The sequence below is a fragment of the Microtus pennsylvanicus genome, chromosome 1 (genome assembly GCF_037038515.1).
Source record: "Microtus pennsylvanicus isolate mMicPen1 chromosome 1, mMicPen1.hap1, whole genome shotgun sequence".
NCBI lineage: Eukaryota > Metazoa > Chordata > Mammalia > Rodentia > Cricetidae > Microtus > Microtus pennsylvanicus.
Genome location: NC_134579.1, coordinates 141,424,658 through 141,438,426, shown reverse-complemented (window position 1 = coordinate 141,438,426; position 13,769 = coordinate 141,424,658). Strand labels below are relative to the sequence as shown.

The window sequence follows — 13,769 nt, the reverse complement described above, 5'->3', positions numbered from 1 at the left end:
GAGTCCTGTTTTCTCAGTCTCTTGGGTGGCACAAGTCACACGCACTGATGGGGTAGGGCATCCGAGTCCCACGTGTCCACAGAGCTGAGAGCAGCCAGGAAGTGTCCCATCCTGTTGGCCCTCAACACACCACTCTCCCAGCCCTCAAGTTCCTTCCCACCTAGCATTACCATTAGAGTGTCTTTGGGGAAGAGGTTGCGGCTGGCGACACGTGGGGCTCCTCCGGGTCCTGACTGGTCCTGAGGGGATGGCCCTCGGCGGAACCAGCTGCTGATGGCCCAGATGATGAAGATCCTGAGGAAGAAAGAAGCAGCAGGTAAAGCCCTATACCCTATGCCAGCATCTAGAGGATCAGCCTCCACATTAGCCCCTGCTTCCTGAGGGCTGAGGCAGTGAGAAAGCGGTGGCAGGGCTAGTGAAGGCAAGGTACTATCTTGGACAGAGGCTAAAACCCCTATGCAAGCAGGCTGCCATCCACACAGGGCCACCACCTTGACCCCTCCAGGACCTCATACCATGCATGGTAACAGGGCTCAGACACTCAGGCTCAGAGGTGGGAATCTAAGGCAGTCAGGTAGGTGCTTTGGCCCCAAGAGGCCTAAGGAAGATCCAAACACCTAGAATCTTCCCACTGTACTAGCAGAAAACCTTAGTGCGATTACTCTCAGTTTCAATGGCAGACTGAAAGAGGGAGGGAATCGGTTAGTCTTTTTAGCCACAGAAAACCAGTTCTAGTGGTGGTGGTTTCTTTTTTTGTGGTATTAAGAAATTGAGCCAGGCCAGGTGGTAGTGGCACAGGTCTTTAATCCCAGCACTTGGGAGGCAGAGGCAGATGGATCTCTCTTGAGTTCGAAGCCAGCCTGGTCTACAAGAGCTAGTTCCAGGACAGATTCCAAAGTTACAGAGAAACCCTGTCTCGAAAGACCAAAAAAGAAAAAAAGAAAGAAAAAAATTAAACCAAGGCTTCTCATATGCTAGTCATACGCTACTGCTGAGCCACACCTCAGCCCTTCACTGGCAGGTTCTAGACTTTGGCACTTAGCTATATCCCAGCCATTTTATTATTTTTCATTTCGAGCCAGATTCTTATTAAGGTGTCTGAGCTGGCCTTGAACTTCAGATTTCTTCTTCAATCATCTGGCCTGGGCCGTCAGGCCTAGCTTGAGCATCCTTTTCAGTCTCATTCTCCCAACCAAACAAATCAAAAAGGCTTAAACAAAAGCTAATTACCTGGTGGGGCGGTGGTGGCGCACGCCTTTAATCCCAGCACTTGGGAGGCAGAGGCAGATGGATCTCTCTTGAGTTCGAAGCCAGCCTGGTCTACAAGAGCTAGTTCCAGGACAGGCTCCAAAACCACAGAGAAACCCTGTCTCGAAAAACCAAAAAAACCCAAAAAAAACCAACAAAGCTAATTACCAACTGTGGTGCACACCTATGATTCCAACACTTGAGAAGTGGCAGCAAGAGGAACAGAAGTTCAAAATCATCCTTGACAACACAGTGAACTCAAGGCCAAAAAACCCAAAATAAAATATAACCGCAAATCAGTAACAGCAAAACAAAAAGATTAGACAGATGCCTGAGGAGCTGCTGCAGACTGGCCTATGGCTACGTCTCTGGACGACTGTCTTCATTATTAATTGACATAAGAGGGCCCACTGTGGGCGGTACCTGGTGACCCCAGGATGAGTAACAACGCTGTATCTAAGCAAGTGAGTTAACCAACAAGCAGTGTTCCTCAAGTTTCTGCTCCAGGCCCTATTGACTTCCCTCAATGTAACCCAAAGAATACGACAAGTAAGCCTTTCCCACCTTGGGTTGCTCTTCTCAGAGCATTTTATCTTAGCAACAGAAAAGTGACTAACATGGCTTCTAACTCCAGCACTAAAGGACAATGCCCTCCCCTGGGCTCCGCACGCACACTGCCGTGTGGACCACACATACACATACTCATTCTCTCTCTCACACACAGAATTTCTCTTCAAATTAAGACAAAACAAAAAACTGTTGGGCGATGGTGGCACACACCTTTAATCCCACCCAGCACTCGGGAGGCAGAGGCAGAAGGATCCCTGTCTGTGAGTTTGAGGCCAGACTGGAGTACAAGAGCTAGTTCTGGGACAGGCTCCAAAGCTACAGAGAAACCCTGTCTTAAAAAAAAAAAAAAAAAAAAAAAAAAACAACGACAAAACAAAAAATTAAAATCAATCAATAAAATAAAATAATTTGGTTTTACAGAATTACTATATGCTAAAAGACCTATAGAATAGCATGCAGTTCAGTGGTCAGGAGCTTATCTAGTATATGCAAAGGCTCTAAGTTCCACTCTGCTACTTCACACAATCTGTACACACATGCACACACGCACGCACACATTATACCAATGTATTTTCTATTTAATAATACTGACGTAGCAAGGCTACAAAGGACCCTCCCTATCTCCATCAGAGGAATCAACCAACTTACAGATCAAAAACACTAAGGAAATAGAAAACTGTAACTGGGCTTGGTGACAAGCTTGTAATTCAGGAGGCTGGAGCAGGAGGATCCTCTGAGCCCAGAGAACGAAGGCCAACCTGATTCTGTCACATCCTGTCTTCTGAAAAGCAACGGATTTGGGGTTGGGCTGATTGAGCAGCAAGCCCCAGGTTGTCTCTCTTCCCACAACCAAGGTCAAGGTTTCCGACTTATTCAACCACGCGTGGGTACTAGGAATCTGAACTGAGGTTCTCATGCTTGGCCACTGGGTGGGTCATCGCCCCAGCCTTGGTTGGCTTTTTGAGTAAGTCTCACTCTGTAGCTGAGGTTAGCTTAGAACTCACAGCCCTTTCTACCTCAGCCTCCTGACTGCTAGAAATACAAGTGCAACACCCAGTCTCAGGCGAGACTCGACCTCTTGTAACCTTTGGTGGGGGGTGAAGAGCATGCACCTTCCCCGAGTTCTAATGGCATGGTGCCCACCCCATCAATGTTTTCCCTGTATGAGCTGCTCCAACTATTTCATCAGGGGAAAAGGCATGTACAGCTCCCAGGGTGGAGCTCGGTGACAGAGGCTATCCTGGCAAGTGCAAGGCTGCAAAAAACACAACAAAAAACAACAACGACAAATAAAAAACCCACTAAGTGGAAAAGTACTGTGAGTGAACGCTCAGTGGGTTGGTACCTCCTAGCTGGGCCCCATTAGGGCAGGACCGGGCACAGGGACTTGCCTCTGCCTGTTGAAGCCAAGGAGCCCTGGGGTCTGGGGTCTCAGGGGCTGCAGCCCAGCTGAGCCACCTGCTCCCAGTGCACAAAGCTGACAAAGGTCTGGAACCCATGCTCTCTGGGGACCCCTGCGGCCTCCGGTTTCCACTTCAGTAAATACTCCAAGGGAGAGCATGGGAACAGCACTGCCCCTGTCAGAGAGGCCTTCTGTTCCCATGTGTGGACCAGTGCTTTCTCGAGTTCAGGCCCTAGTCACCTGGAATGCATGTGAGGCCATCAGAAAATCACCCCTGGAGCCCTCTCAAAGGGCTTGTGGGAAAAAGCTCTTCCTCTATGGACCCAGGCCTTCCCAGGTTTCCAAACTTCTCTGAGTAAAGCAGGCATGGTGGCTCATGCCTGTGACTTCAACCCCTGAGAGAGCGGCAAGAGGACTGCTCAAGTTCCAGGCCAGACTAGACTATGAAGTGGGACCTAGTCTCAAACCAAGCCAAAAACTTGTTTAAAAAAAAAAGGCAATAAATCCTCTATCCCACTACAAATAGCCTCCATTTATATTTACTTATTTCTTTTTTTTTAAACATCTTTTTTTTCTTTTTTTGGTTTTTCGAGACAGGGTTTCTCTGTGGTTTATTTGTTTCTTTATTGGCTTTTCAAGACAGGGTTTCTCTGCCTCTGAGTGCTGGGATCAAAGACGTGCTTTTTTTGTTGTTGTTTGTTTGTTTTCTGTTTTTTTTTTTTTTTTTTTGAGATAGGGTTTCTCTATGGCTTTGGAGCCTGTCCTGGAACTAGCTCTCGTAGACCAGGCTGGTCTCGAGCTCACAGAGCTCTGCCTGCCTCTGCCTCCTGAGTGCTGGGATTAAAGGGATGCGCCACCACCGCCCGGCAGGCATGCTATTTTTACAGTCACAAGTGCATAAAGCTTATAAACCAATGAGTGTGACAGCTCATAACTGTTAATTCCAGCTTTCGGGAGACAGAGACAGGAAGATCACCAGGAGTTTAAAGCCAGCTGGAGCCCAGTGAGTTTAATGTCAGTTGGGGATACATAAGAAGTTGCTATCTCCGGGAGGCAGAGGCAGGCGGATCTCTGTGAGTTCAAGACCAGCCTGGTCTACACAGCTAGTTCCAGGACTTGCTCCAAAGCCACAGAGAAACCCTGTCTCGAAAAAAACAAAAAAAAGAAGTTGCTATCTCAATACACAAACAAACAAAACAACAACAAAACACATGTACACGTGCGATGCAAGACAAAGATAGGAGCTGTAGCTCAGGAGGTAGACACAACTTGGCATAGCTAGGCTCTACATTCCCCAGTACTGTCAAAAAGAAAAGTCAAGCCAAGAGAGGAAGCACTTGCAGGTGTGTGTGGGCACAAGCATGCACGCACAAGAACCAACCATCTCTCTCTGCTCCTTTCCATGCCCCGGTCCTCCAGGTGAAGGATGAGTTTAAATCCATGCACATCATCCTAACACAGAGGTCCAGTCACATAATCTGTTTCCGGGAGTTTTATGTATCACATAACTATGGCAGAATCTTGGTTCTCATCTCTAAAACTGGCACCCAGGCTGGAGAGAGGGCTCTGTGGTTAATAGCCGTGGCTGCTCTTCCAGAGGACATGAGTTCAATTCCCAGCATCTACATTGTGGCTCACAACTCTGTAATCCCAGGGGACCTGACACCTTCATGCAGACATAAATAAAAAGAAGTTAAAACAAAAAAAGAATCTGGCCCAGGTGTGTGATTCACACCTTTAATCCCAACACCTGGGAGGCAGAGGCAGGTAGATCTCTATGAGTTCCAGGCCAGGCAGTTACATGGTGAGGTCCTGTCTCAGTAAAGAAAATGAAATAAAAATTGAATTCTACAGCTCGTGTGATTGATGTATGTAGTGTATTACTATGCAAGCCTGGTGATCATGTAAAGTAGGAGAAAACTCCACAAAGCTGTCTTCTGACCACCCACACACACACCTTCACTGCAGCACATACCAGACCACCAACATCAAATACAAACAACACATAATTAAAAAGTAAAACAACCTCTATGCTTAGCATATTTGGGGCTCTTAGTTCCAACCACAGCAACACACACAGACACACACACACATAAACATAGACTCACACAGACAGACACACGAGACATACACAGAGGACTTGAAATGGATGAGATGGTCTGTGAGCAGCCGCCCACACCCTCCTGATGTCTGCTGCCACTAGTTCTAAGAAAGGAAATGAGCCTGCAGAGGCTGATTTGGAGCCCCCTCTGAAGGAAGCATCCCTCAGTACTAAGACGCAGATTTCCAGATATGAACTAATGAAAAGCACTGGGAGGGTGAGGTGCAGGCCATGAGAAAATGAAGGGAAGGACTTGAGCGAGCTAACCTGTCCTATAAGTTGCTTGGTGCATGAAAGCAAAAAGTGAGCCAGAAATGATGGCACAGATTTGTGATCAGCACTCAGGGAGTGGAGGCAGGACTGTCCCAAATTACAAGCCAGTCTCGGCTACATATCAAGACACTGTCTCAACTGAGAGAGCGAGAGGGAGAGCAAGAGGGGGGAGGGGAGGGGGCTGGAGAGATGGCTCAGCGATTAAGAGCATTGCCTGCTCTTCCAAAGGTCCTGAGTTCAATTCCCAGCAACCACATGGTGGCTCACAACCATCTGTAATGAGGTCTGGTGCCCTCTTCTGGCCTTCAGGCACACACACAGAAAGAATATTGCATACATAATAAATAAATAAATAATATTTTAAAAAAGAGGGGGGAGGGGAGAAGAGAGGGAGAGGGAGGGAGAAGAAGGGAGAGGGAGAGCGAGGGAGAGGGAGAGGGAAGGAGAGGGAGAGAGGGAGGGAGAGAGGATGATGATGAACAAGGAAACCCAAGGAACTGGGCATGTAGCTCAGTTAACAGAGTGCTTGCCTAGCATAGAAAACCCTGGGTTTGCTCCCCAACAGTGTATAAACTAGGGGGACAATGAAGTGGGGGGGGCTAAATAGGATCAAAATACATATGTACAGGTATAAAAATGTTATAGGAAGGCCATTATTATGTATAATTAATATATGCTAATAAAAACTTTAACCTCAATACCTAGGAAACAGAGGCAGGGGGATCTCTAGTAGTATGAGGCCAGCCTGGTCCACATAGTGAGTTTCACACTTGCTTCTAAATAAATAATTAAATCTTTAAAAGGAGCTGGAGGGGCTAGAGATGGCTCAGCAGTTAGGGCACTGGCTGCTCTTTCAAAGGACCTGGGATCAATTCCCAGCACCCACCTGGCAGCTTATAACTGTCTGTAGCTCCAGTTCCACGGGATCTGACATCCTCACACAGACACACATTCAGGTAAGACACCAATGTACATAAAAGAAAAATAAATTTAAAAGGAGCTGAAAATTTGGTTTAGCCACCTTGACAACTGATCTCACTCCTCAGGACCCACATGGTCACAGAAGAAAGCTGACCCCAAGTTATCCTCTGACCTCCACACGCACACCATGGCACATATGTACATATACAAACAACCAATCAATAAATGTAATCTTGTAAAGGTTTGGTTCTGTTTAGTTTTCAAGAAAGGAGATCTCTGAGTAACAGCCCTGGATGTCCTAGAACTCCTTTAGACCAGGCTGGCTTTGAACTCATAGAGATCTGCCTGTCCCTTCCTCCCCGCAACTCCTGGGATTAAACTAATCAAAAGGGCCTAGCAGAAGGCTCGGCAGGAACCTATGTGGCAGAAAGAAAACACAAACTCCCACAAGTTTCCTCTGGCCTCTACAATGTGCTGTGGTACACATGCATTCACAACAGGTATTCCCATGCAATAAATGAATGAATGAAAGTACAAACACATAGACAGGAAATAACAAGGAAATCTGAAAGCACAGGGCAAGAAGGGAAGACGAGAGAAAAAGGGATAAGGAACAGGTTCCATGGCTGAGAAGCCTGGGCACAAACGGCAGGAATGATGCCAGAATATGACTGGAGACTGCAATGCAAGTCATGGTTTTGTTTTGTTTTTTATTTTTTATTTTTTGCAGTGCTGGAGAGAGCCTAGAACCTCAAGCATGCTATATAAGTGTTCTCCTGTGAGCCACGCCCATGCCCTCTCCAGGGATTACCCTTCTAAAACAGCAGCCACCCCCTTTTCTGTCACACATATACCTCCCTCCTTCTGGTGACAGATTTTCATGGGATCCCTAGAATGAATTCAGCTGGGAATGCAGTTCAGTTAGCAGAGGGACTTGCCTAGCACACATGAAGCTCTGAGTGGCATTCCTAGCACCATACGTGGCATACAGGTATGGTGTCACATGCCTGTAATAACCATGTAAGAAACTGCAGAGGTGGAAGCAAGAGGATAGAAGTTGAGGGTCACCCTTAGCTATAAGTTTGAGGCTACCTTGAACCACATGAGAACATGCTTTAAAAAGAAACAAACTCCAACAGTGCAAGACATGGTAGCATGTGTCTGGAACACCAGCGCTCAAGACGCTCAGCCTGAAAGACTACCCCAAGTTCAAGGCCAGCCTGAGTAACAGCTGCCTAAACAGAATAAGGGCCAGCAAGATGGCTCAGTGGGTGAAGGTCAAGCCTCTACCAAGCCTGAACCTGAGTCTAATTCCAGGTTTTAGGTGGAGAAAACTGAATTCTGAAAGGTGTCCTCTGCCTCCCGAATTCTTATAAACACAAAGTTTTAAGTTACAGTTGGGCAGTGGTGATGCACTTTTAATCCCAGCACTCCAGAGGCAGAGGCAGGCGGATCTCTGAGTTTTGTCTCAAAAACAGGAAGAAAAAAATTCAATGTATAACTAGAGAGACAGCTCAAGAGTTAAGAGCACTGAGTTGGTCCCCAGCACCCATAAGCTGGCTCACAACTATGCCTACTTTAGTCCCAAGGAGTCCTATGTCCCTTTCTGATCCCTGCAGGCACCAAGTAGACACACACAGTACACACAGGCAAAACACTAATACATATAACATAAATCTAAAAAAATCTTTTGCTTTTTTTTGTTTTGGTTTTTCAAGCCAAAGTTGCTCTGTGTAACAACTCTGGGTGTCCTAGAACTTGCGCTGTTGATCAGGCTGGCCTTGAACTCACAGAGATTCACCTGCCTTTCCCTCCCAAGCGCTGGCATTAAAGATGTGCAGCACCATAGTCTGGCAACCTTTTTCTTTTAATGCAAAATGCGAAAGAGAGAGAGACAGAGAGGAGAAAGCAAACCAAACCAAACCAAACAAACAAACAAACAAAAACCAACCACAGGGGCTGGAGAGATTGCTTAATGGTTAAGAGCACTGACCCCTCTTCCAGATGACCTAGGTTCAATTCCCAGCACCCACATGGTAGCTCACAACTGCATAATTTCAGTTCCAGGGGACCCAACACCCATGGCAAAACACCAATGTACATAAAATTTAAAAAAAAAAATCCTCTATCCAGGAAAACATGAGGCTCCTAATGTCTGTAAACATTAGATACATCTGCTAGACCTAGTGGCTCACACCTGTAATCCTGGCACTCACTCATGTCTGAGGATTGGACTAGAGAGTGAGACCCCGTGCAAACACAACACACACCTGCATCCCTACTGCTCAAGTGTGTACTGTGCATGGTCTCTAAGCAAGCTGGCGATTACGGTGAGGTCTCATGAGCCAGGAGGATCACTGTGAGTTTCAGGCCAGCAGGACTACATACTGAGACCCATACTAAACAAGAGGACACAATACCTATATCTGTTGTTAATGTAAGGCCTATTTACAGAGCACCAGCTGACAAGAAATTTTCTTTTTTCTTTTTTTGTTTGTTTTTCTGAGACAGGGTTTCTCTGCAGTTTTGGAGCTTGTCCTGGAACTAGCTCTTGTAGACCAGGCTGGTCTCGAACTCACAATGATCCTCCTGCCTCTGCCTCCTGAGTGCTGGGATTAAAAGTGTGCGCTGCCCAGCTGACAAGAGATTTTCTAAACTACACGAGAAGACACAGATGTGTGCTATGCACTTAGGATGTCACTGCACAAGTGGCACGGGCACATGCTCAACAGCCATGCACCATGTTGTGTGAGGGCAGAGATCATTTCTTTTTTTTTTTTAAATATTTATTTATTTATTTATTATGTATACAATGTTTTGTCTGTATGCCTACAGGCCAGAAGAGGGCGCCAGACCTCTTTACAGATGGTTGTGAGCCACCATGTGGTTGCTGGGAATTGAACTCAGGACCTTTGGAAGAGCAGGCAATGTTCTTAACCACTGAGCCACCTCTCCAGCCCTAGAGATCATTTCTAAGCTTAAGGGAAAATCTATCAAAGCCGAGCCTCTAATTGTTTCTAGAAAACTTCTCCCCTTTCAGTGCCTGGTAGGACTCCATTTCCCATACAGAGGGGGTTTTCAGCCAGTCCTTGCTTCAGGCCCATCACTTCAGCATTTGGAAAGCTGAGGCAGGAGGATCAAAGGTTCAAGGACTTGGGACAGTGAGATGGCTCAGCAGATAAAAGTGTGTGCCGTGAAGCCTGACTGCCTGAGTTTGATCCCTTGGACCTACAGGGTAAAAGAGTAAGCTAACTCCTCAGTTGTCCTATGACCTTCATATGTGTACCTTGTCAATGCATACTTTCCTATGCACATAAAGTTAATAAGACAATGTAATAAAAAAGTTCAAGGCCTGCTTGGACTACATAGCAAGTTCAAATCCAGCCTGGCAACTTAGTAAGACTGTGCCTTCAAATAAGGGGCTTGAGGTGTGCCTCAAGTACACCCAAGGCCCTAGATTCAACTCTTGATACTACCAAAAAGGATGCCTTTCATCCCAGCACTTAGGAGGCAGAGGCAGGTGGATCTCGGTGAGTTCAAGGCCAGCCTGGTCTACAGATGGAGTTCTAAGACAGCCAGAGCTACATAACAGAAAGACCCTGTCTCAAAACAAACCTACTTTAGGCTGAGTGCTGTCCAGGAGGGCTCTCTAAGGCTCAGAAGCCAGCATTAAAGAAGGTGACTACTGGGGTGACATGAAAGGTGAATAAACAAGGTACTTCTCTGGGCATGGAGGTCGTGAGGCCTCTGTGTGCATAACCCCTCTGCCAAGGCAGCAATGTGCCATTTCTGGTCACCAGTCCCTCTCCCCAGGTCTTGCTGTTTGCAGAGTTGGAGCCCCAAGCCCACCTGCTCACCTGAAAAGCACGCCTTTGATGACCTGCCAGGCGTTGGGGGCAGGCTGGGGTGGGGGGTTCTGAGGCTGGGTCTCGGCCGGCGTGTCCCTCCCAACGCTGCCATTGCTGGTCACCTGTGGAGGGAACAAAGTGTAGGGTGAAGGAGCTGATTTGGGAACCCTGAGCTGCAGAGGCTGAACACATAAGGGTTTCACCAATCTTCAGGAAAGGCACACGCAGGAGTGCCCAGGCAGGAAGGTTCCAGAGGAAACTGCTCCCCAGGTATTGTAATTTAAAAAAGGCAGCACGTGAGAGAAAGACACCAAGCGACAGAGCTCAGATGGAAAGGTGGGAGGGGAGAGTGGAGACCAGCCTCTGGGGACAGGAGTGGCAGAAAAGGAGAGGCAGACAAAGAGAGACATAGAGACAGGCAGAGAAGCAGAAAGAGAGAAAGGAAGAGACAGAGATTGGTTAAGGCCCACCTTTTAAAAGGGATCGTAGCAAATGTGCACAGAAGGTGCTCTTAGCAGCTGCAGCTGAGGATGGATCCTGTCAGGACCTCAAGGGCAGGCCAGTACAGATGCCTGAATACTACCACCAAGAATATTGTGCTGGGGATGGTGGTGATGCAAATGCACTGACCAGCGTGGCAGCACCGAAAAGTTGGCACTCAGAGGGAACCTGTGGCCAGACCTAGGGCTCAGGTGCTAAGAGCTAAATCACTGTACTCTGGGGCAGGGAGCAGACGCAGGTGCAGCCAGCAGCTGAGGGACAGTCCAACAGTCCAAGCTGAACACTGTCCACAGAGAGCTGTCCTAGGACTCTGCAGTTGACATTAAAGGAGGGTGGCCACCAAGGAAGGTCATTCCCTGGGCATGAGGGTTTTCTCCAGTGCTGCAGTCCAGCAGGGAAACAGACAGCCTGGAGCAGAACCTCACTACTGTGCGCCGGTATACAAACATCCATCCCAGCGCACCCAGCCCGACACCAAACTCCGACCCGCTGTACTCTGCAACTGAGCAAAGACTCAGAGAGGTTAAGACACTTGTCTGGATTACTCAGGAGCAAGAAAACAGGGAAAAGGGTCAAGTAGGGATGATATGGAAAGAATCATGTCTCACCGGGCAGAGAGGCACATGCCTATAATGCCGGCACTTGAGAGGTGAAAGAACCAGGAGTTCAAAGCCAGTCTATGTCATCTCAAAACAAGACCCCTCAGAAGCAGAGGCACACGAGAGACACTCTGACAGCCAGGAGGGAGAGTCTAGGGTAAGGCCGTCTCAGAAGCCTCTCTTTGGCCGGGCGGTGGTGGCGCACGCCTTTAATCCCAGCACTCGGGAGGCAGAGGCAGGCGGATCTCTGTGAGTTCGAGACCAGCCTGGTCTACAAGAGCTAGTTCCAGGACAGGCTCCAAAACCACAGAGAAACCCTGTCTCGAAAAACCAAAAAAAAAAAAAAAAAGAAGCCTCTCTTTGGGCCCTGCTGGCTCCCTAGTCCTGTCCTCGTCCATCTCTCTTGCCAGCTGTGCCATCCCCTGTCAGCCTTCAAGCTGTACCTGAGGGCTCTAGAGAAGCACAGCAGTTCAGAGCACAGGCTGCTCTGAGAACCCCAGTACCCAGCACCCACACAGTGGCTTACAACCATCCATAACTCCAGTTCCAGGGGATCCAACACCCTTTTCTGACCTCCAAGGGTGCTAGGCACGCATGTAGTACATATGCATACATGCAGGCAAAGTCCTCAGATGTATAAAATAAAACAAATCAATCTTTAAAAAGGGGGTGGAAAGGAGCTGCACCACCATGGGTATTGGAGAGAATCAGCACCTGATCTACTTGTGAAGTCAACAGATACAGTGCCTCAATGTCCCGGGGCCACACACACCCATGGTCCCCAGGCTCCACTGCTCAGCCTTCTCTCCCAGGACCTTGAACTCTAGTCTCACACATCTTTCCTGATCAATTCCCAAAAGGGAACAGAGCAAAGCAGCCATGGAGCAGGACAGGTGTCATTTGTTACCTCTTGTCCCTATTACCAGCAGGAGCCCTTCTTATTGTTATCCAAAGTGCAGGACAGCACCGAGGTGGCAGGGAGGGGTCAACTCTGGGGTCCTGTAGACCTCAGCTTCTCCCACGGTTCTTGCCTGAGACTCCTTAGGCACGTCACGCCCTATGCCCTGGAGACAAACTTGTGAAAATACTGGCACAGAGTTAACAGAAAAGCTCCCCTCCATGGGTTCCCAGAACTGATCTGCATACCTACTGTGCGCCAGGCCCTGAGCTAGGTGGCAGCCACTAAGCTCAGGGGCCACCACGATGGAAACACACCTGCAGAACAGCAAGCAGTAATGAGCCGTGTGCAGCGCCACATGCCTACCTCGCCGACACTCACCTACCGACCGACCTAGCATCCATTTACATCTGCTTCTCTACCTTCTCCCTACCTGCCTACCTACCAGCCTATCACCAACCTGATTTAGGCAGTAGTCCAGCATCTACCCAGCCCTTTCTGTGGTACAATCAACGTTCTTCCTAAAATACGTAACTAAGATAAACAGAAAATATGCTTTGGAGAAATAAGCAGAAAGAGACGGACACTAGGACATGGGGTGTAGGAACCCACACAGACTGGGTCAACAACTCGGTGAGCCTCGCAGGCTGGGAGAGATACAGTCACATGGGGAACCTAGGGAAGGGTGTTTTAATGGTCGGGAAAGTATAAGGGCCTACAGACCTGTCTGGCTACAGGGTGAAAACCTTCCACCAGACCTCACTGAGAAGGCTGATGGTGGAACTAACAAGTCTAGATAGACTCAGAATCAGGAAGAGAGGTGGCAGCCAGGTCAGGATTTGAAGTCACACCTGGCTGTTTCTCCTCACAGTGATGGGAATCAAATCTAGTCCTCTGAAAAAGCAGCAAGTGTTCTTAACTACTGAGCCACCCAAAGGTTTTTGTCTGCCAGTCTGTTTGTCTATCTATCACTAAACATTACTTTGTTTTGTTTTTGTCTTTTGAGGCAGGGTCTACATAGCCCTAGCTATCCTGGAACTTTTTTTTTTTTTTTGGTTTTTCAAGACAGGGTTTCTCCAAGCAACAGTCCTGGCTGTCCTGAAACTGCTTGGTAGACCAGACTGGCCTCGAACTCTATCTGTCTCTGCCTCCCAGTACTGAGATTAAAGGCGTGTGCCACCACCGCCTGGCATCCTGGAACTTTCTATATAGACCAGGCTGGCCTCAAACTTACCAAGTGCTGGGATTAAAGGTATGTGCCAATACCCCTGGCTTTTTTTAATTGTGTATGTCAGCATGTGCATACACACTGTATATGCATTTGCATGCAGTTGCCCCTGGAGTTACAGGCAGTTACTTGTGAGTTGCCCAATGTGGGTGGAGGAAACTGAACTGCAGTCTCCCACAA

General features: G+C 47.9%; 1 protein-coding gene across 1 annotated transcript in view; it reads right to left on the bottom strand.

Moving 5' to 3' along the window:
* The window catches only part of Clptm1 (CLPTM1 regulator of GABA type A receptor forward trafficking), a 30,668-nt gene that overhangs the window by 11,717 nt on the left and 5,182 nt on the right, over nt 1–13,769 (bottom strand). The window contains exons 2-3 of the mRNA XM_075989638.1: nt 10,373–10,485; nt 171–294 (exon numbers count right to left, since the gene is read on the bottom strand). Of these exons, the coding sequence (XP_075845753.1) occupies nt 171–294; nt 10,373–10,485 (237 nt within the window). The remainder of the gene's footprint in view (nt 1–170; nt 295–10,372; nt 10,486–13,769) is intronic.